The sequence below is a fragment of the Scleropages formosus genome, chromosome 10 (assembly GCF_900964775.1).
Source record: "Scleropages formosus chromosome 10, fSclFor1.1, whole genome shotgun sequence".
NCBI classification, from domain to species: Eukaryota; Metazoa; Chordata; class Actinopteri; order Osteoglossiformes; family Osteoglossidae; genus Scleropages; species Scleropages formosus.
Genome location: NC_041815.1, coordinates 20,333,674 through 20,356,218, shown reverse-complemented (window position 1 = coordinate 20,356,218; position 22,545 = coordinate 20,333,674). Strand labels below are relative to the sequence as shown.

General features: G+C 41.9%; 2 protein-coding genes across 2 annotated transcripts; one reads left to right on the top strand and one right to left on the bottom strand.

The window, feature by feature from the left end:
* Positions 1 to 1,018: 1,018 nt before the first annotated feature.
* Positions 1,019 to 8,377, bottom strand: LOC108932132 (major histocompatibility complex class I-related gene protein-like). Its single transcript, XM_018748351.2, has 6 exons — positions 8,279 to 8,377; positions 6,905 to 7,162; positions 5,030 to 5,302; positions 2,791 to 3,075; positions 2,446 to 2,616; positions 1,019 to 1,565 (listed from the first exon to the last, which is right to left on the bottom strand). Exons 1-6 carry the CDS (start codon positions 8,352 to 8,354, stop codon positions 1,483 to 1,485), a joined length of 1,146 nt encoding a protein of 381 aa, XP_018603867.2. The 5' UTR covers positions 8,355 to 8,377; the 3' UTR covers positions 1,019 to 1,482.
* Positions 8,378 to 14,845: 6,468 nt separating this feature from the next.
* Positions 14,846 to 20,042, top strand: LOC108932169 (sodium- and chloride-dependent GABA transporter 2-like). Its single transcript, XM_018748412.1, has 14 exons — positions 14,846 to 15,107; positions 15,525 to 15,659; positions 15,870 to 16,010; positions 16,135 to 16,222; positions 16,431 to 16,563; positions 16,678 to 16,812; positions 16,949 to 17,052; positions 17,411 to 17,535; positions 17,741 to 17,853; positions 18,013 to 18,150; positions 18,279 to 18,381; positions 18,592 to 18,692; positions 19,525 to 19,695; positions 19,836 to 20,042. Exons 1-14 carry the CDS (start codon positions 14,846 to 14,848, stop codon positions 19,944 to 19,946), a joined length of 1,860 nt encoding a protein of 619 aa, XP_018603928.1. The 3' UTR covers positions 19,947 to 20,042.
* Positions 20,043 to 22,545: the final 2,503 nt, after the last annotated feature.

Below are 22,545 nucleotides of genomic sequence, written 5' to 3'. Positions count from 1 at the left end.
AGGATTGTGGCTTACTAACAGTACAGTGCTTTGGAGCCCTAAAAAGTGAAGAGTTTGTCTGATTTGCATCTTATGCTCAGACTGTCCTGTGAACCCAGTTTTAAACTGGCATGGCTTCACTTCAAGAATGGGGAGCAAAAAACACACTACTGACAGACGATTGCTCGTCCAGTGTAGGGTTGCAGCCATGCGGAGGCTCAGCATAATGAGCAGTGTGTGAGAACCGTATGACTGTGTCACAGATACAAATGTCGTATGGTGTCACTGGAATGTGGCAGCTTGAAACATCTCAGTCCACCACCGGATGCTGAATTTGATCGATTTCTGCAGGAACATCCAACGGGTGACTGATGAATGGGTTGTTTTGGGTTTGTACATAGAAAGATTAAAATTTCATGTTTTTTGTTGGTGGGGGTGTGGTGGTGCAGCGGGTTTGACCTGTGCCTTCTCTCTGGTGGGTCTGGGGTTTGAGTCCTGCTTGGGGTGCCTTGTGATGGACTGATGTCCCATCCTGGGTGTGTCCCCTCCCCCTCCAGCCTTACGCCCTGTGTTGCCGGGTTTGGCTCTGGTTTGCCGCAACCCTGCTTGGGACAAGTGGTTTCAGTGTGTGTTTTTTGTTTGTGGAAGGAGGTGGTGATCCTGCTGGATGCAATGATGCAAAAAGCAGTGTAGGAGCAGGATGTTTTTCGATGACCTTTTCTTTCTCTGTCCCGTACTGGGGTGAGTAAAACAGATCACCAACAGGCCAGCTCAGGCATGGTTGCTCCACTGACCTCAGTTATCACAAATACCATGGTAAAGGATCGCTAATGCAGAAACGAAATTTTTATCACAAATGGAAGTTTTAACAATGGTAAAGGACCAGTGAATGAGATGTTGTTCCTTACCCGTCACTCCATTTCCTGAAGAATATGTAGAGGATGCTTACAAGCCACGACTGTTCCTGTGGTAATTCCAATGAATCAATTATGGAACTGACTATTTAATACAAAAACAATAAATATGTTTTGACTGTGAGCATTTTTTTTCAGTGCATGGTACGGAATGGCTACGAAAGAGCTGAAGGAGCCTCATGTACTCAGCCATAGAGTATTACAGGGTAGGAGATGAAGGAAAATGGCCTTGTTATGTTGTGTTACAATAACTGATGTTAAATGTTGAAGTTGTATTTATTTTAATGGGGCTTCATGTTCAGCATAAATAGCATGAACAGTCAGTTTTGATGCTAAAATGTTTACCGTTTTAATAGGTGTCAGTTTTTGCATAAAAATGTTTACCGTCACAAGTAATGGTATTCACATCTTCAAGACAAGAGGATTTTTCAGGAAAGCAATACCATCATAAGACGAGGGAAGACTATACGTACAGAGAGCCACACACATGCTTAAAATAAAGTTTACATTCATTCTATCCATTACCAGTAACAATACATTCAGAGCAGTGGGCATCTGGAGCCAATTCAAGGCTGCAGAGTGACAGGTTTCATCCTGGATGGGACCCCAGAAAAGGAGATCCTTCATCATTGATCTTCTGGTTTTGTTTTCTCACAGCTTCTAAATTTTGCCCTGTAAAGAATAAAAGTAACTACATCTAGATACATATATATATTTTTAAATTTACAGCAGAACAAAACCGCAAATACATCTGAGTGCGTAGTACATCTCAAAGGCAACAGGCCTTGTTGACTGGAAATTTCCATCATTGTACATGCATACATGGTCATATTCAGTTGTGGTCTGTTTTTCTTAAGACAATATCCTTTTACAGATTTCAAATCTAAATTTGAGGAAAAATATATTTTACGCATGCTGTCTTTAGACTTAAAAGGTTTCAGGTTCGAATCCCACCTCCAGCTGTAGTTACCCTGAGCAAGATACTCCCCTAAAATTGCTCCAGTATAGCTACCCAGCTGTATAAATGCGTCAATAATTGTAAGTAGCTTAAGATTATAAGTCACTTTGGAAAAAAGCATCGGCTAAATAAATAATTGTACATGTAATGTTTTATGAATATGATGTGAGCATCTGAGTACAAAAATTGTGAAAATATGCGCCATTGCTTTGTATTTGCTGGGCAACCTGCAAAGCTGTTTTTTTCCAATAAGACTATACATTTATTCTGTTTCTGAAGATGACCTCATCTCAAACGTCATAAAATTTGACAAAAAGACTTAATTAAATCTTCATTATGCCAAAAGACACACACTTGCCAAAACCGCTCGTCCCGAGCGGGGTCGCGGCGAGCCGGAGCCTAACCCGGCAACACAGGCCATGAGGCTGGAGGGGGAGGGGACACACCCAGGACGGGACACTCGTCCATCGCAAGGCACTCCAAGCAGGACTTGAACCCTAGACCTCCCCAGAGAGCAGGATCCGGCCAAACCCACTGTGCCACCGCATCCCCCTTAGGCCAAAGGAGATGAAAAATGAAAAATGAATTGCTCACCAGCTACAGATGCAGACCTCTTCCAACACATGATGTGAGAAAGAGCTGAAGTTTGAGACGCGGAAACCAGGGCTCCTCTCCATTTGGCTACAGCCAGTGCAACACACATCATGACGACAGCCCCAGCGAGAGCTGCAGGGGTGATCCAAACGGGCATTTTCCTCCGTGGAGCTGCAAACCACAGAAGAGCTGAATCAAAAAAGTTCTTTTACTAGTGAAGATGAACACGCAACACAGAGCACTTATGATTTGGCTGTGGTCTTAAAAAACACACGTGGTGGATGAATAGGACTAGAGGCCCTGATCAGGTACAGTGGAGCAGTGTGGGGCAGGAGCAGCCCTTACCCCAGGGAAGAGTGATGTTCTCAGGCACGCTGCTGTGCACCACTAAGCAGCTGTACGTTTGTGTTCCCTGGACTCCCTCTGACACAGTCAGGCTCTTCCTTAGCTGATAAGTCCTGTCTTCATTGGGCACCACGTTCCCACTTTTCACCCCGTCCTGCAAGGGGAGCTCTCCTGCTCCCAGCCACTCCACCTGTACAGCCCGTGGGTAGAAGCCCGTCACATGGCACGTGATTTCAACAGCAGAAGTTGTGGGGTCTGTCCTCTCAAGAATCCTCACCTCTGGAACTGCACGAAAGGACACGTGTAAGTTTTCCACTCTCGATAAATGCAGTAAAAATGCTGATATGTTATAACTATGAGAGGATTTCAAGCATTTTCCCTAAATGTATTACTTCATGTAGATGAATTAGCACACTGAAACTCAGATAAATCAACAACTCAGTGTCCTGACCAATGTAACCAGACAGATGCACTTTTGGTAGTAAATTGTGCAGTACACTCACCCCTCCCTTAACAGGGTTCATTTGTTCCATCAAATCACCTTGGTAGGCAAATTCCCATTGCGAGGGGATCAAATTACCATTACATGTTAAGAGAAAAATTATGATTGGTTCCCAGACAAAATACCAAAATATTTTAGTATCATTTGTTAATATTTGGTATTTATTATGCTTTTTAAGTTCACCAAAATGAATTTTAAAAGCATAATAAATGGTATTTCTGAAAATACCAACAACCTTTACAATATTTGCAAACAAAAATATTATTTCTAGGTTGGTTTTAATGTTGTATTTTAGATAAAATAGAACCACAAGGGTGAGCGTGGTCCCCAGCCCAGCTCTCTGAAAAAAATGCAAATTTCTATGGTGATTTAAAAATAATGAGTGATCTGTTTAAAGTTTATGTCTAAAATACTTTATGGACCAAAGTTTGTATCAGACCTACTCAAATGCACACACATTGTGTGAAGCTGCTTGTCCCAAACAGTGTTGCAGTGAGCCAGAGCCTAACCCAGCAACACAGGGTGCAAGGCTGGAAGGAGAGGGGACACACCCAGGGGGGGATACCAGTCTGTCACAAGGCACCCCAAGCAGGACTTGAACCCCAGAGTCACTTGAGAGGAGGACCTGGTCAAACCCGCTGTGTCACTGCATCCCCCGGTCCAATAGCCTTCATCAAGATATTTACCTGAACTGCCACTTTGAAAACTACCCAGCTATGCAAATGGATAAATCACTGTCAGTAGTTTAACATTGTTAGTCATTTTTGGAGAAAAGCATCAGTTTCAAATCAAACATTTATATTTATTCACTTAGCAGACATTTCTCTCCAAAGCAGCTTACAATGTTAAAGTTCTAATTATTTACCCAGTTATAAAACTGGGTAATTTAGGGTATGTACATTGCGCAAGAGTACTACAGCCAGAGGTGGGGATCAAACCAATAACATTCAGATCCAAAGGCAGTAGCGCTAACCAATACACTACTGGCCTGTCCCACAGCACTAATGATAATACAATAATAATAAATTTGATGTTTCAGTTCTAATATTGCACTGACAATAATTAATAGTTGTGGTTGGTTTAAAACTGTTCTCCCATCACCAGCTATAATTAACTTTCTCTACAGAGTGAAATGAATTTATTGTATTCTGCAATATTCGGAAATGTTCCCGTGTGGTTTATTTCCATATTTACTTTGTTGATGTTGTGCTGAATGACTGCTCTAAACCCATAACCGCTGACAGGGATTGCTGAACACTTTCCAGAACCACTTATGCAGGGTTTACCACATGTGTGGTTGTGCTCTGTCACGTCTTTGGTAGGATTGTGCAAAGTAGATTTATGGAAGTAAAATGATCACATGTACTTTTGTACTGAATTTATAAGCCTGTTGTACAGGAAAAAAACATATACAGTATATTCCCACAATCTGTTACAGTATTTTTTCATTGTGAAGGGTGAGTAATTACAAATAACTACTTATCTTAGGGTGTTTCACTTAACTGTCATAAACCAGCATCCTATCCAGAGTGTACCTTGACTAACTTAGTGCTCAATGCTTCCAGGATAGGCTCCAGGTATCTTGACCCTGATTTGGCAAGCGGCTTTCAAAAGTGACCATGAATGAGTGTTTTACTTAAAAAGAGACAAAAATGAATAGAAATAAGCACATTGAAAATGCTACATTATGAATGAGTGTAACCGCACATTACAAGGAATCTACACCATTTTTCCCACCTTTCTTTTCACGCAATTTGACAGTATATTGTAGCAGCAACTTCAGCCATTCAATGCATTCATGCTGATAGTGATGGGCCAGTCGATTAAGGTCTTGTGGGTCCACCTCCCTTTTCCTTTTGTAAAAGACAGCCTGTGAAACAGCTGCAGTCCAGCTCTTTGTTTGGACATCAAAGCTCACAAAGTCCTTCCCATCATATGCGTGGCTCATAGAAGACAGTATGCTTCCATCTGCATTCAAATCACAGCGCCCATGGGCCTGGTAGACATGATCTGCAGACACAGGAACATTAGCAGAATTCAAATACCAGATTCAAACTGGTAACCATGGATAAACAGTGCTCTCCAGAATTACTGGCACCCTTGGTAAATTTTGTAAAAATTTTTGAGAGAAGTCTGACCTTTCACTGAAGGACAGTTATTCAAAGGAAAAAAATTCTCATGAAAACATAAAATGTTTTTCTCAGAACACGTGTCACAATTATTTGCACCCCAAGAAATTCTCATGAACAAAATTTAATTAGCATACATTCTCATGTTAGCTTTAAAAAGCATACATGGGGATTAGGTTCTTTTCTGAATGACCATGGTTCACTCACACACACACACTTTCTGAACTGCTTGTCCCATACAGGGTCACGGGTAACCAGAGCCTAACCAAGTAACTCAGGGAGTAAAGCTGGAGGAGACACACCCAGGACAGGACACCGGTCCGTCACAAGGCACCCCAAGTGGGACTCGAACCCCAGACCCACCAGAGAGCAGGACCCGGTCCACGCCACCACGCCACCACACCCCCCTGACCATGGTTCATTTTGTGCCAAACTCACCACTGGCATTTGTTGGAAAAAAAAAAAAATCTAATTTGTTTAATCTCAGCATGGAACCCAGTTCACTGAATGAGGAATGAGCTGTACCTCATTGAGTCACAATATGACTTCACACAAATTCACAATTTAGCTGTGCTTCATCTGAGTTAGGCATAAACAAAACAAATTCATCCATCCTGGTATAGCCTACATGGTAGTGGTGGTGCAATGGTGTGGGGATGTACCCACACGCGCTGGGATCTCTCGTATCAACTGAGCATCAACTCAATGCGTGGAAGAAATTCACCCTTAGTGACCAGTCTGCTTTTTTCAAATTGTAATTCCGAGTAGGATAATGCACAATATCACGAAGTTTGTATCATTCCAGGATGTTCTACCAACATGATGGTGACTTTTCTTTACTCCACTTATTCCAGTTTGCTAGATTCCAACGCAATGGCACATATTTGGACTGGAATACTATAGACACCAAGAATTTCTTTATTATTTATTAAGAATATTAGCCACATGAATGTGCTGTCAAACGCTCTGTAGAAATGTTGTGAAAACGAGTCAGCATGAACCATGGTCCCTGCTGCAAGTTTACAGCACTTTGAGCAATCCATGGTCACAGAGCTCGGGTGGTCTCTCACAGTATTAGGCAGGTGTATTTAATAAAGTGGCCAGCATTTATATACTTTAGGTCAAAAACTGGGAGAATCTGCGAGTCTCTAGCAAATGAACATTTATTCATCACTAAACAAAATGCTCACAGTTTGAATTTGAAGATCCATTTTAATCATAAGCCTTATAACTAAAAAATGTATAATTATTTTTCATTAAGTATGCACCTAAAGGAAACCCACGCAGATGTAGAGAGAACGTGCAAACTCCGCACCGACTGAGCAGGAATCAAACCCACACCCTCTCGCACCACCCAGGCGATATGAGACAGCAGCACTACTTTCTGTACCACCATATACGCTGTTAAATCAAATATTGTACATTAAAACTATACAGAAAATAAATAAAGAAGCAGTCCCCCAAAGCAAGTGGAGAGTCCTACCATCAGAATGATTAAAATGTTCAGCAGTGAGCCTCACAGCAGTTGCCATCACGTGTCGGTTGAACTTAAGGTTGACACTGATTTCTCTCCAGAAGTTCAGGCCCTTTGAGTGGTTTAGCCATTCAGGAACCGGTGGATCTTTCCCAAAACTGCTGTTATAATAATAGACAGTAATGTCATCCAGCATTAAAAACTGTATATTCTTTGGAAACAAAGTCCCCTGTGTTGCAATGCAGTGTCGGTGCAGAGAATGGCTTCCTGCAAGAAAGAAAAGTTTGGTTATAAGAGTAAGTATGTACTTCTTCACTCTAATTTACCATAGGATGTCTGCGAAGAAAATAAAGCAGGTGACCCATAACAATTTTGATGTGTCACTTGACATCTAGATGAAATTTAGATAACCACGTGCGACACCCATGTCTGCACAGTCCAAAGACCAACAATGTGAATCAAACTTATGTCTCATGTATTTTAGTGCCCAAGTCCACAAAGACAGGTGTGAAGCGCACAGATGGTCCGGCCGATACTCCTTGTAATATCGTATAATTTGAAATTTTCTATATGTCCAAATACATGCTGGTCAGGTTTCCCTATAGTGTGTGAGTGACAGAGAGAGTGTGTTCCAGTGATGTATGGATGAGTGAGCCAGTGTAAGTAGTGTATCTAGCAGGGTAAGTCACCACGGTGAATAAGGTGTGTGGGCTCATAACACTACGTAGACTTCATTGGAGGTCCCTTTGGAAAAAAGCGTCTACTGAATAAATAAATGTAGTAAATGTAAATATACGAGCTGAGTGTAGGAACATTTGTTTTCTGAATACCACAGTTACTTCACCATCTTAAATCTACCATGTTATAAATATGGTCGACGGTACAGGGCCTATCCTGGGAACACGGTGCGTACGGCAACATCCATCGCAGGATTACCTTCCACTCTCTCTCTGTCGCTCAAACACACACGCACAGAGCAAATTCAAACCGCCGACATGCCTTTATGTTGCGGAATGAAAGCAGGCCGCATGAATGACCTTGAGGCACAAACTCCACAGACTTCCGACGTGCCTAAACACACCCAGCACAAGTTTTGAGGCACAAGCGTCACCTGCTGCACCACCGTTTAGTTAAACGAAGCGGTGTACTTCAACTAGCTGATTCGTTGTGTAATAACCCACATACGAGTCTATTACAACACCATGCGCAGTGCATGGGAGGAATTCTCGCAGAAATTGGTGATGAATTGCCCTCGATATGTGTGAATCGGTGAGCGAGTGAGCCCTGTTTGTAAATGAATGCCCATCCAGCCTCGATGCGCTGCAGAATTAATGCGAGCATAAAGTCCACACTCTCTCCCACATTCAGTGAACTTCCACCTACCTGTAGTATGACATTGCAAGTAGATCAGAGTAAGACAGAACACAATTCCATGCTGTTCGAATTGAAAATGGCGCATAATGCTTTTACAAACAGGAAGAAGGAAGCTCCGAAATGCAGTGTGAGCCAGTGAGTCAAGGGTGGTGTACCGCGAAATTGCGAAATTCATCACGTACGTCAAAGCTTTAACTCATTAAAGCCCGAAATACTGTGTAAAAAGCAAAACGTGTGTTAAAGTTCTGCTGGAAAGTATGGATTTGTTGAGGATTTATTGATTCTTACTAGAATCGTTCTTCTCTCTACCTGCAAAATACTGCCTTTGTCACTAGTACAAATGAATCTCAGTTTTTGGTGATTGTAGCTCACACACACACACTGTCTGAAACCACTTATCTCACGCAGGGTCGCAGCGACCTAGAGCCTAACCTGGCAACACACAGGAAGTAGGGCTGGAGGGGGAGAGGACACAACCAAGATGGGACGCCAGGCCATCGCAAGGCACCCCAAGCGGGACTCAAACCCCAGACCCACTGGAGAGCAGGACCCGTCGAAACCCGCTGCACCACCACACCCGCTGATTTTAGCTGAGGAGTTACATTTTTGTTTAATCAGACCAGAGCACTTGGTTTGAAAATACCCCTGTTTTTTTTTTTTAAATGTTCTGTTACATTTTCACACATTAACTTTTGTAAGTTCACAAGTAAGCCTTCCCTCTGATGGCTCTTCCATGATGATCATGTCTGCGCAGGAAAGGTGGAATGGAGCACCACTGCTGTACTTTGCCGTGATTTGAGGGGCATCGCTTTGTACGCCTGGTCTACAAGCAGCTTTGTCTGGTTCTCTCTGAGATTTTTCACATTTTGGATGGCGGAAATTGCAAGTAGGAAGGGCTTAGATATCGCTTTATAGCCTGCTCCTGCGCAGCTGGAGTCAATTATCTTAATTTTCAGATCCTCATTCAGCTGTTTCATGGAGCTCGTGGCTGTTGAGAAAAGCATAACACCCTGAGAGCATCGAGGGTCCAGAGAGTTTATTGAGCTCTGGATTTGTCTTCAGGGGACTGGGAGTAAGGACTGATGAGTCAATTAAGATCTGAGACCTTACAAAAAATGCTTTTGCACAGAGCGCAAATTTAGACTTTAGTGACTGATAACTAAACTTACTTTATATAATGAAGATTGTTAAGAAAAAAAATAGATATATACTGTTTACAGCACAGACTGATAGTTTGTTTAATGAAGAATGTTACCTAAAAAGTTGCAATATTGCCAGAACGCCAAGCAACAATACAACCAACCAATGGCAACAACCGCTTGTCCCAGCGGACTAGGGCCCTGCCCGGTGGTCCGGGGTGCGGGGCCGGGGGATGGGCGACGCACCCTGGACGGGGCGCCAGGCACCCAAGCCAAGGCTCGAGCCACAGACTCATCACACGGCGGGCACTGGCCAAACCTGCCGCACCACCACACCCCCCCTTGGCAGTAATACATCATACAATATTTATACAATATATGAGGTATGTAATTAATTAAGGTTTATAATTATTTTTTTTCCAAGATTACAATTTATTTTTCAGTTTTAGTTGAAAAACTTGTCAGCCTCCAAATTTCATGCCCCTTGGCAATTTCCTAGGCTCAACTAATTATAAAACTGGTCTTGTATATGCATATATACAACTTTGACTCAGAAAGTCAGAAGAGGGAAAGGAAAAAACTAAATTAGAGATGATATTACAGGATAGATACCAAACAAGCACATCAGCACTGTTAGTCCTGGAAACTTATTAAATGCACACCACAAGAACAATTTACTTTTAAGGAATGAATAACTTCAACCCTGTTACCAGTTTGTGGAATTCCTAACAACTGTAAAATTTTATATTTTATATTTTCCATTATTTCTCTTTTGTACTTCATTGCTGTACAACAAAAGTAAATAAATCTCAGCATGAATGTTACAGAAAAGAAAAAACAAAGATCTATGCAGTGATAACTAGTGGCTAGTAAAATAAGAGAATTTTTCTCACACACACTGCCTGAAACCGCTTGCCCTAAGCGGGGTCGCAGCGAACTGGAGCGTAAACTGGCAACGCAGGGCACGAGGCTGGAGGGGGAGGGGACACACCCAAGAAGGAACGCCAGTCCGTCGCAAGGCACCCCAAGCAGGACTCGAACCCCAGTCCCACTAGAGAGCAGAACCTGGCCAAGCCTGCTGGTTTCTTAGTTTTGAATTTGCACAGGTGTTCAATAGATTGGGACATATAATGCAGTGAAAGAATTTTCATCTGGCCTTGAATCCAGAAAAGTATAAGTACGACCTAATGACATGGAGTTGCAACTTTACATCTATTTGTTTAGTAAATAGTTTTCTGAAAAGTAACTGCTAATATTTTACCTTGTTATACAGCATAGTGATTTTTAGTGGAGCCATTCAGGGCAAGTTTTTTGGTCAAGGGTACTACAGGAGGATGTGGAATTCAAACCTTAAAACCCCGAGCAAAAGGCAGCAGCGCTAACCGCTACACCACCTGCTGCCGTTTTAAGCTTTCTTCTTATATGTCCAGGGGCCTTCCTTGTGCCTTATCTTGTCTTCATGGTGACATGAGGCATACCCCTGTCCCTGCCGGAGACAGTGATGGGGCAGTACACCCAGGAGGAGGCATCACCTGTTGGAGAAGGCTTTGCCCAGTGGCTGAAGGTGGGTGAGCGGTAGCTATGTGGTTCCAGGCCAGTGCTTTTCATTAATACAAACATATTCTCATGTAAATCATTTGCTGATTTTATGGCTAAAATGTTAAATTCCAAAAACAGGAAAAGTGTTATTTAAAAGAAGAAAAGGATTGTTTTTGAGGCATTGCCTGAACTGCCAGTTGATAAATCACACGTTTATTAATGAAGGAACATTAAAAACACAAAAAGACAGGTGAAGAGGCTTATGCAGCTACAAAATTCATTGAATTGTGTAGAATGTGGGTGGATGAGTTCCAATCCATCCATCAGATTTACATTTACATTTATTCACTTAGCAGACGCTTTTCTCCAAAGCGACTTCCAATGAACTCTACGTAGTGTTATGAGCCCACACACCTTATTCACCGTGGTGACTTACACTGCTAGATACACTACTTATAATGGGTCACTCATCCATACATCAGTGGAACACACTCTCCCTATGTCACTGACACACACTATGGGGGAATCTGAAGAGCATGTCTTTGGACTGTGGGAGGAAACCGGAGCACCCAGAGGAAACCCACGCAGACACGGGGAGAACATGCACACTCCACACAGACTGAGCGAGGATTGAACGCAATAAAACTGCAGAAACAGAGACAAATATGCTGGACACCTTAAAAAGTTAATAAATGAAAGGAGAGCTAACATTAATGCTGGCATGTAAGTCAAAGCAACCACTGGTTTTTAAATAATTTCCAAAGACATGCAGAGCAGAATTTAGCTTTATTCTCCAGTGACACAACATGGTGTTCAGTATATTGTGATGGATACTTCTTTAAGTGCTTGCAGCCCTTTTACTTTTCATTGTGCAAATAAATAAGTAAACATATTTTAACCATTTAAATATCAAATTGTGGCAAAACTCCACATTTTGTGTGAAATTCATGCTTTCACTTAAGCACTACAATAATGGACAACTGATTAACTAATAAACAGACAGCAATATTTGTCCTGTGAAACTGTTCAGTGTGGTTTTATTGAAGTTAATTCACATTTACATTTATTCATTTAGCAGACGCTTCTCTCCAAAAGTGACATACATCCCATAGAAATTGAATTCTCAACTCTTTATGCTCCTATGTGACAAGTAAAAGTGAAAGGCTTTCTTTCCTGTTAATTTTGATAAAAAAAAAAAGAGCAGCAGTGGTGAATCTTCTTTGTGAATTAAGATTACAGTGATGAATCTATAATTTTGTACTTTGACACTAATTCATGAAAAAGCTTCAGAATTATGTGTTTATGGTATTGTTTCTAAAAAAAACCACTTCCATTAAAATGAAAATGGAAACCAAATGTGTTGTATAATAACTAATTGTAACGGCAATATGAACTGGAATGCTATTTGCAATTACAATCATAAACTCAACACTGTTTATTGTATAACATTGTCCAATAGTAGAGAAGTTAAGGATTTTTATTGCAGAGGAAAGAGTATTTTGCAAAGGGTTGACAGCAGAGAGCATGTTGGGATGTACATATTCTTTCATACTAGACCAAGACCTACAGTCATATGAATTTTTCCTAAAGCTACATACAGTTATCTACCCATTTTAGGCAATTTCAGCAGAGCAATTTAGGGTTAGTACATTGCTCAGCGGTACTACACCTTGGGGGGGGATTAGAACCTACAGCTTTTGAGTCCAAAGGTAGCAGCCCTAACCACTACGCTACCAACTGTATTACTAAATGCCCTGTAGACTCGATAAAAGGCGGACGGTGGGTCTTAACTTTGATGCTGCGTTGTAACAAGTTTCTCCTTTTGACGAATGTTGAAGAAAGTGTAACTCCAGTTTGCTGCTGAGACAAGATTAAAGTAAGTAAAAGTAACCATCCAGACATTGTGTGAGCCAAAATAAGTGATACTTTGCAGCACATACTCGTAATTACTAATAACACAGAATAAAGTGCAGTTCGAGTTCTTGTTTTTATTGATGAACCACAATGAATGTAATAATGAACCAGAGTTTCCACATGTGATCAATTCCATAACATTAATGCTATTATTAATTCTACAGGACTGTTTAACGACTAACACGTTTTATTTGGCCGACTTTGCTAATTAGTCACTTCAAAGCGTTAATCGGCGAGTCAAGGCGTGTCAGATGATTGTTTTGTAGCAAGATAACGAAGCTAAATCAAAAGATGGGGGAAAAACAAAGCTTTGCAACATACATGAACATTTGCTGCAGTCTTCATCATCATGGGGCGCGACGGCGGGTTTAGCCGGGTCACGCTCTCTGGCGGGTCTGGGGTTCGAGTCCCGCTTCCCGTGCCCTGCGACGGACCGGCGTCCCGTCCCGTCCCCGCCCTCCAGCCCCGCTCGGGACAAGCGGCTTCTCACGGTGTGTGTGTGTATTGCAGTCTTGCAAATTAGTCTCCCACCTGCAATTTAAAACAAGGCTTCCTCACGAAAACAACACGCATCGTTCAGAAGGTTTTCCACAAATGTCAACCTTTTATTTTTCTGTGTAGGTCTGTGCTGTACTAATCGCTATATTACATACCGTAATGGCCTAAAAGAGTTCGGAACCACACTAGGACTATTCCTAATACCACTGGGCTTCACTGCAGTTCTCAAACATCAGACTTAACAACTGCCGCAGCTGCAGCCAATGACAGTAAGAACCACTACAAGCCCAACAGAGCACGCGCGCACATCCAACTCACACCCCGCCCCCCCCCGCTTACACGCTCTCGCACATGCGCACTCCCACACCGCTTACGTCACACGCGTTCTCTCAACCGCGCTCTAAGACAAAGAACGGAAAAAACACAACGTGACAACATCTTTTTACAATTAAAAAACAAATAATACCCTAAGGTATTGCAATAACGTCCTTTTGGCCTTTTGGAAATGTGTCCGAGAACCACCCAGATAATTAAAAAAGTAGTAGCGCTGCTGCCTTAGCGCCTGGGTGGTGCGAGAGGACGCGGGTTCAGTTCCCGCTTCTGTGTGGAGTTTGCATGTTATCCCCGATTCTGCATGGGTTTCCTCCAGGTGCTCTGGTTTCCTCCCACAGTCCAAAGACATGTTGTTCAGGTTCACAATTAGTGTGTGTGTTCCACTGATGTATGGATGAGTGACCCAGTGTAAGTAGTGTATTTAGCAGTGTAAGTTACCATGGTAAATAAGGTGTGGGCTGATAACACTACATAGAGTTCATTGGAAGTTGCTTTGGAGAAAAGTGTCTGCTAAATAAATAAATGTAAAACACAGGTAAAGGAATTAATCAAAATAAATGTGGGATCCAACTCACATGACTGCCTTATGATCCCGTGTTGCAGTGTATTGCGATCATTGTAGGAACAAACTTAATATTTCTCCGTTCTTTTGCTCACGTATGAGGTCAATATGTCCACATTTTTGGACAGATTTAGGTTAAGAGTCTGCTCAATCTTTTGGAGGGGCTTTCCAAAAAATTAACCTTAATTGAATATACATTTCAGCCATTAGATGCACTCCAGGAACTAAAAAATGCAGACCTTCTATCTCATAATAACTGATCAGGTTTTAAAATAAATACAAGAAGATCTGATACTTTTTTACATAGCAATTTACAGTGTGAAGGTTACAATTATTTACTGTATATAAGTGGGTAGTTAAGGGTAAATACATCACTTGAGATGGGGATCAAACCTGTAACCTTTGGTTCCAAAGGCAGTAGCTCAAACCACTATATTAGTATCAGCTGCTCCCTGCATGCCCCTTATTTAGCAGACAGACACTGACTTCACCACACAGAACTTTCCACTGAGAATATTTTAGATATTAGATTACAGCTCTTGGTTGTTTACTGTATTGCCACTCAAAAATGTTGGGTTCTTCAGAGACAGAATGGACTGGAGGATGTGCAGATGGAACCAGACAGATGGAAAAGCCTGGAGAGAAGAGGACAAGGAGAGTCAGGGAGAGGAAGAAGAGGATGACTGCAGAATAGAAAAGGAGGAGGAGAGTGGGGTGGTTCAGGAGGAAAAGCCATTGGAGGAGAGAGGCCAGTGGGACAGCAAAGTGGAGTTCATCCTGGCTGTGGCGGGAAATGTGGTGGGCCTGGGAAACGTGTGGAGATTCCCATACTTGTGCTACAAGAATGGTGGTGGTGAGTTTGTCTGAGACGGGTGCGGAGAGAGTGGATTATAAAGACTCAGCTTCACCCTGATTCTAATACTTAATTATTAAGGGATGAACGCAAGTGCTAAAATGCATTATATTGTTAATGTGTATTCAGCGGCATGTAAATGAGTCCTACATTTAAACTCTCTTTCCCAAAAATTCCATTGGCTGGTCATCTCTTTTAGGGGTAAGAGATGGAGTTCCTAGACATGGTAAAGTTTTTGAATGTGGAGAGTGCAGAAATAATGATACAGATGAGAGAACATGTGAAACTGAATTAACAGTTTGCCGTCTCAGCTTTCGTAGAATTTAGGATTCATTTTGTTTTGACTTAATATGATCTCATTTCAGAGGCATGAGTTATAAGTAATACTTAACTTAAGTAATACTTTTTCGTGTTCAGGTGCCTTCCTCGTGCCTTACTTTGTCTTTGTGGTGACATGTGGCATACCCCTCTTCCTACTGGAGACAGCGATGGGGCAGTACACCCAGGAGGGGAGCATCACCTGCTGGAGAAAACTTTGCCCAGTGGCTGAAGGTGAGCGGGAGTGATGTCATGCCAGGGGACATTTGGGTTTGTGGGGAAGGCAGAACCATAACCAATCATTTTAATGTCCAGAGCATTTCAAAGGAATTCCAAACATTTAAATCAACTCATTCAGTTTCAGTGTGAAAGTATCCCAGTCAATTCTTTAAAAATGACTTGATGTAAGGGTACCTGTTGACCCCTTTACCCCTTGCCTCTTAGGTATTGGCTATGCTGGTCAGCTGATCCTGTTCTACAGCTGCATATGTTACATCACTATCCTGGCCTGGGCTCTCTTCTATCTCATCTTCTCCTTTAGCTCCCAGCTGCCCTGGGCCAGCTGCAACAACACCTGGAATACAGGTACATTGCGTCTGTACTAAACACACGTACTGTATATACTAGTATTTGTCTCGTTCAGCTTTAAAGTCTACGAAGGTGTTAAACGGAATCACTAATGAAAATTCTTTCCCTTTAAACCCATCAGACAACTGTGTTGACTTCTCGGTGCAAAACTCCACAATCAGAAGGTCAGGACAGACTAACACTTCTTCAGCCACCACTGAGTTCTGGGAGTAAGTCCACAAAGCAGCTGATGTTCAGTACCATTTTGGATCTTACTAGTTAAAATGAATTGTAAATGGGGAAGAACTTATTGCCATACCATTACTGTAGGCTGGGATGTCTGTGTGAATCAGGTTAACACCAGTTGTCCAATCACCATCCTTCATTTTTTCTATTTCCTCATCTGGGCTCCTCACTGTACTTGTCCTTCTTCTGCAGGCGTCGTGTGTTGTCGATCTCTGGAGGGATTGAGGAGGTGGGCAGCATACGCTGGGAGCTGCTGCTGTGCCTCATCACCATGTGGGTTGTGTGCTACTTCTGCATCTGGAAGGGTGTCAGGTCCACGGGCAAGGTGGGCAAGAATGCCAGAAGTATTGCGGCACCTTACATACACTTGATTTCTATCATCATGAACTTTTAAGAAACTTGTACCTCACCTTGTACTTGTCTCTCTCTCTCTCTCCAGGTAGTGTATTTTACCGCTACCTTCCCCTACGTGATACTTTTTGTGTTGCTGATACGTGGGCTCACCCTGCCTGGGGCTCTACAGGGTATAGTGTTCTACCTGTATCCCGATCCCACTCGCCTCGCAGACGCACAGGTAACCTACAGCTGTCAGGCACTTCAGTGCTTCTGAAACTCACCTAATATTGTCACTCTCAGAAACAACAAGTACAACTAGTGTGTATCGCAGCACATAGCTCTCGGTTAATGAATTGTCGGTAATGTTGCTACAGGTGTGGATGGAGGCTGGAGCTCAGATCTTCTTCTCTTACAGTTTGAGTTCAGGGTCTCTCACTGTACTGGGAAGCTACAACTCCTACAACAACAACTGCTACAGGTAAATTATATTGTTTAGATTAGAAAAAGAGGCTTTCATGGCTTTCGTTGTTAGATCCTTTTATAATTACCGCTTTGAGGAAAGACAGGAAATGCAGAAGAAATGCAACTGAGCAGATTTGTATAAAGTACGTAGCTCCCAGTTTTCGTCTTCGTGGACCAGGGTATTTTATTGGGGAACTTTAGTATAAGTACCTTGTTCAAGGTTGCTGTGTTGACTTTATCATATGAGGGTAAAACTTTGATTCGTGGTCCGCTGCAGGTGTTTGAGCTATTGCTCAGCTGTCCGTCAGTACAGGCTACTTTTGCCCAGTGCAATGTGGACAAATCCATATGAGCGGTCCTGCGTTGCCCTACAGGGATACTTTTTGGTTGTGCTTGCTGAACAGCGGGACCAGCTTTGTGGCTGGATTTGCAGTGTTCTCCGTGCTGGGCTTCATGGCACATCAGCAGGGCGTTCCCATTGAAGATGTAGCAGAGTCGGGTATGTGAACTATAGTGTCTGTGTGGTCTGATCAACAAGGATACCATGTGGTAAAGGTTACATATGGAAAAGGAAAAGACAGAGGGGATGCAGTATGGATGAAGACCTAGGAGAGGAAAGTGACTTTCAAACTGGGCTTTTCTCAGGCTTTTCCTCCAAGGGGCTGATGTCAATCGACCTCATTCCATCTCCACCTCTCTCTCAGGGCCTGGGTTAGCATTCATAGCATACCCCCAGGCAGTGGCCATGATGCCCCTCCCCCAGTTTTGGGCTTCGTGTTTCTTCATCATGATCATTCTTCTTGGCCTGGACACACAGGTAAACACCCACATCTGCTTACCTGCATCTTGTCCCACTGTAGTCCAAGTCAACCTTGACTTCAGATCTGAGATTGTTTGCTTTCCTCTATCCCCATGATCAGCATGAAAGGTAAAAGGCGTATTTGAAATACTGTATATTACTTTTACTCTGTGTCAGTTTGTAGGAATAGAGGTGATAATGACATCGTTAAGTGACATGTATCCCAAGCTGCTGCGAAGATCTGGTCGCAGGGAGATCTTCCTCCTGTTCTTCTGCTTCACCTGCTGCTTAATGCAACTTGTGATGGTCTCCGAGGTACGAACACACCTGCTTCTTAAAGTGATGTTTTATGATGATTTCTTACACAAATCATCTTTGCCAGTGTCCGAACATGACACTTGGAACTTATTTCTTCCCAAATCCTGCTGTCTCCCTTCCTCCAGAGTGGGATGTACGTGATCCAGCTCCTTGATTACTATGCCTGTAACGGGTCCTGCATGTACTTCCTGTCTGTGTTTGAGACCCTTTCAATAGGCTGGATTTTTGGTATGTATCAGATTTCAGCAGTATGACAGTGATGATTACAGTGGATGAAATAACTAGCATGTTGCTCCTAGAACATTTGCCCAAGGTAAGACTGGGAACCTAACTTTTAGGACAGTAATTCAAGAATTATTTTGAGCAAGCAGAGATGAAGCTAAAAAGAGTCTTGGCCCAGTGACTTACCATCTCCTGATGGGTTGATGACTCTACCAGGGGCTGATCGAATGTGCGATGCAATAGAACACATGACTGGAGAGGACCCCAGCCCCCTCTTCAAGCTCTGCTGGCTTTGCCTGACTCCAGTAATGTCCCTGGTGAGTCCAACTCTGGAATAGGAGGACAGGTTCAGGGCAGCATATGTCATGCTTAGCCTTCAGTCCATAACAGTCCAAATCCGTTGACTTTAGAGGTTAAATGATGTGGTACTAATGGGATTAGTGAGGTTTTTTACGTTTTATAGAAACAACTATTGCCTGCTTTACTTTTCTGAAATGTCCACACACGTATATTTCAGATGACGCAAATTGATTTAAAGTGGAATCACTTTTAATGCAAAGTTTGGACCTGAATTAGAAATTTGATGTGTAATGTGTGTGTTTGAGAGAGAGAGAGAGAGAGAGAGAGAGACAGTATGACAGTATCTGTGTGTTTCAGTCATGTTGTTAACGTTTGGCTTTGAATTACTGCAAGCATGACTAATTTAGAAAGATGGTTAAAAAAAAAAAATCCCTCTTTTTAAAAACCACCATATGCGTTTCAAAATGTTTTGATTTCTTTGCTTGCCTTTTCCACCCTTAAAATCGGTACAACACAGACTCATTAATAACACGATCCAAAATGATTGACCTCATCACCTGCCTTATATCAGTTGTACAGTGTACTTGTTTAAATGTTCTTACTAGCATTCCAGTTGTTCCACGAATAATTGCAAAACTGAAGGAGCATAAATCACAGAATGCATACGCGGTACGATGCTGTAGTTACATCACAGTTGTCACACTCTTACACGCAACTTACACACCAAAGGCTTTCAAGCTCAGTAGCGGCACACAGTGGCCAGCCCTAGAACTTATTGACTGTACCACGTGAGTTTAGATTTTATATGTGTATAATGCATCTAAATCTAACTCCATTTTCCTTCTTCAGGGGGCCTTCATCTTCTCCATGGTGCAGTATCAGCCACTGACCTTCAATCGCTGGTATGTGTACCCAGAGTGGGTGTATTCACTGGGCTGGTTGCTGGCAGCCTCTTCCATTGCACTGGTCCCTGGCTGCGCGCTCATCAGACTCTGTACTGGTACAGGCAGCTTGAGACAGGTATGGTAAAGCAACTCTCATTGGAGGATTTTAGATATATATTATACCATACATATATATATTTCCTCAAATATCGTATAAATATATTCAAGCCATATAATAAAAAGTAAATATTATATACTTTATTTCCCCATTATCAGCGCTGGTCTCGTATGTGTGAACCCGACAGTGAGCTCAGACTGACAAAGGTCCTGAGGGCTGAGCACCAATATGGAACTACAGCAATGGAGATGGCCACACTGAACACCTGAACAAAGTTAAACATGTCTCTTTCAGTTATTTACATGAATCACCAATCGTGGCCTACAATTCAGCCTCTTCAAGATGGAAAGCCTCTGCTCCCCATCTCACTGGACAACTCGCTGATCTCATCTTAACCAGAAGTCAAAAGCCTGACAGTAACAAATGACTGCTAAATCTAGGCAGACACTTTATTTTAAAGAAAACATTTCCAACATAATGCAAGACTTCAGGTTATTATTTAAGTGAGCAAGTGTGGTTTTAACTTTAGTATTTTCATAGAAAATCCATGATTCTTTAAGATTTGGACAAAAGCATCTGCTAAATAAATGTCAATGTATTGCCATCAAACCTCTACAGCTGATACGGAACGCTTTCAATCCATGTATCTCCTCTACTCATTTCTCCCCACTGGCTTCCTATAGCTGCACGGATCAAATTCAGGACCCTGGTTATTGTCTACAAATGCATCAATAGAATTGCTTCCAGCTATTTACAGGACTTGATCATCCACTACAGCCCAACCAGACTGCTACGCTCTTCCACATCTGCCCGCCTGGTGGTCCCGCGCACAAAGGTTCTTGGTTCTGGCTCCATTGTGGTGGAATGACCTCCCCCCTCTCACTCAGAACTGCTGATTCTCTGTCCACATTTAAAACAGTCTTAAAACCCACCTTTTCCAGACTCGCTTTGCCCATGATCTCTTAAATTCATGTAAGGTATAAATGCTCATGCACTATAACTTTAAGATCATGCCCGGATAAACCTTTACGGAGCTACTCCTGTAACGTGAATGTTTATATGCATTTCATAAAAAAAAAAAAAAAAAAAATTACTAGGAAGGTGATCAGGAATCGTGGGAATTCTGATAAAGTTTTGCATCTACTTGTCTGATGAACATTGGTTCATATGGTGGAAAGAAACAAACTGCACTTGAAAATCACACGTCTGCACCCAAGTCTCTCTTTCTGCTAATGTAATGCACACATTGTATCTTCTATGAGATGTATATCGCTTTGGGGAAAAGCATCTGCTGAATGAATAAATGTAAACGTAAACTGTAGACCAATGAGACTACCAGAAATGTATAAAGTGGTGTGAAGGCTGTGATTAAATGAGATTACTATCCAAGGACAATACTTTGATGGGAAGGGAGCAACCACCAGCATGGATCAGGAGCAGGGAGAGAAGCTGAGGCCTGGACTTGGATGCAGAGCTGCAATGATCCCTCGTTGCGAGTAGAGGGCAGCAAACACCGTAATTGTGAAATCACAGCCAACAGTTGGGGGAAATAAACTGCACGTTTCATTTCAGTCTATGTTGTGTCATGCAAGATTTTTTTGAAGAAATACTTTACTGATCAATAGTTATTTTCCAAACCCATCTGTTCCGGAACTTTCTAGTTATTTAGGACTGTTAAAAACTGCTGGATGAATTCAGCTAATAGAAACTGCATGGATTAATAACCCTGCTTTTACCGTGCTCCACACATCAGTAGGGTTACATAGAGTCATGAGAGGCCATATGTGTCTGCAAAGATCTAAAAAACATTACACACTGAAATGTTATACTTATTTAACATAGTCTTTAAAGCAATTGCATAAGCAGGAGTTATAAGAATAAATCATACACAGCCCTTATTTTTAAAAAAAAATGCTTTTTGAAATTCCACTGACTGCAAATAAAAGTTTGCTCAAGTTTTTCCCATTACCTTTTAGCAATAGACCCTTGGTACTGAAGAGTTTTCAAGGGTATTCTCACTTCTAAAACAACTGCTATGAAATAGCCATATAAAACCACATTTTATGATTCAGCTTTGAAGAGCACCATAGATTTTTCATTTTTCCCTCATAAACCTCAAACAAAAACAAGCATACAGGATAATTCATTTGCAGGCTATAGCTTGCTGAACAGGTGCATTGCATTGTAATCATTATGTAAACCAGCATCCAGTTTGATAAAATCACTAAATATTCTTAGGGTCTAATAATAGTGTGCTACCTAAACATTTCAACATTTACTGAGCACAGTGGGGCAGCCAGTAGCGTAGTGGCTAGAGCTGCTGCTGTTGTACCCAAAGGTTGCAGGTTTGAATCACACCTCTAGCTGTAGCCTATATAGAAATTAGATTGTTGAGCAAGGTACTTACTGCAAATTACTCCAGTAAAATTAACCAGCTGTATAAATGGATAAGTAATTGCAAGATGTTAATCGTTCTAAGTTGCTTTGGAGAAAACGGGGGGCTAGATGAATAAATGTAAGACCTTTCAGTGCAAAGAACCTATAAACACGTGGTCAGAAGGCAAATACTTCAGTCTTATCACTAGGAGCCACAAATTGCAGGATTGTGTTCCAAACATGAAACTGGGAGAAAATACACAAACTCAGATATAATGACCACAATAATAAAACAAGGTGTTTTATTTTTTTTTTTTTAAATGTACAAATGAGTGCATTGGCAATGACAAGTACCCCAAAAAGACAAGTAAAAGAAAAAAGGGAGAACACAACAGGAAATTAACTTGCACACAACTGTACAACCACAATCCTTCTGAACCCTTTGTGACGAAATGCAGGACGATACATCTCAACTAACTATTGACGCTGAAC

What these genes read in the sequence shown, in the direction of transcription:
- LOC108932169 (XM_018748412.1), top strand. Translation starts at nt 14,846, where the DNA reads ATGGACTGGAGGATGTGCAGATGGAACCAGACAGATGGAAAAGCCTGG. An exon ending in GTGCTACAAGAATGGTGGTG is followed by an intron (nt 15,108 to 15,524) that starts GTGAGTTTGTCT and finishes TTTCGTGTTCAG; the next exon opens with GTGCCTTCCTCGTGCCTTAC. An exon ending in GCCACCACTGAGTTCTGGGA is followed by an intron (nt 16,223 to 16,430) that starts GTAAGTCCACAA and finishes CTTCTTCTGCAG; the next exon opens with GCGTCGTGTGTTGTCGATCT.
- LOC108932132 (XM_018748351.2), bottom strand. Translation starts at nt 8,354, where the DNA reads ATGCGCCATTTTCAATTCGAACAGCATGGAATTGTGTTCTGTCTTACT. An exon ending in CTTGCAATGTCATACTACAG is followed by an intron (nt 7,163 to 8,278) that starts GTAGGTGGAAGT and finishes TCTTTCTTGCAG; the next exon opens with GAAGCCATTCTCTGCACCGA. An exon ending in GAACATCACTCTTCCCTGGG is followed by an intron (nt 2,617 to 2,790) that starts GTAAGGGCTGCT and finishes TGTGGTTTGCAG; the next exon opens with CTCCACGGAGGAAAATGCCC.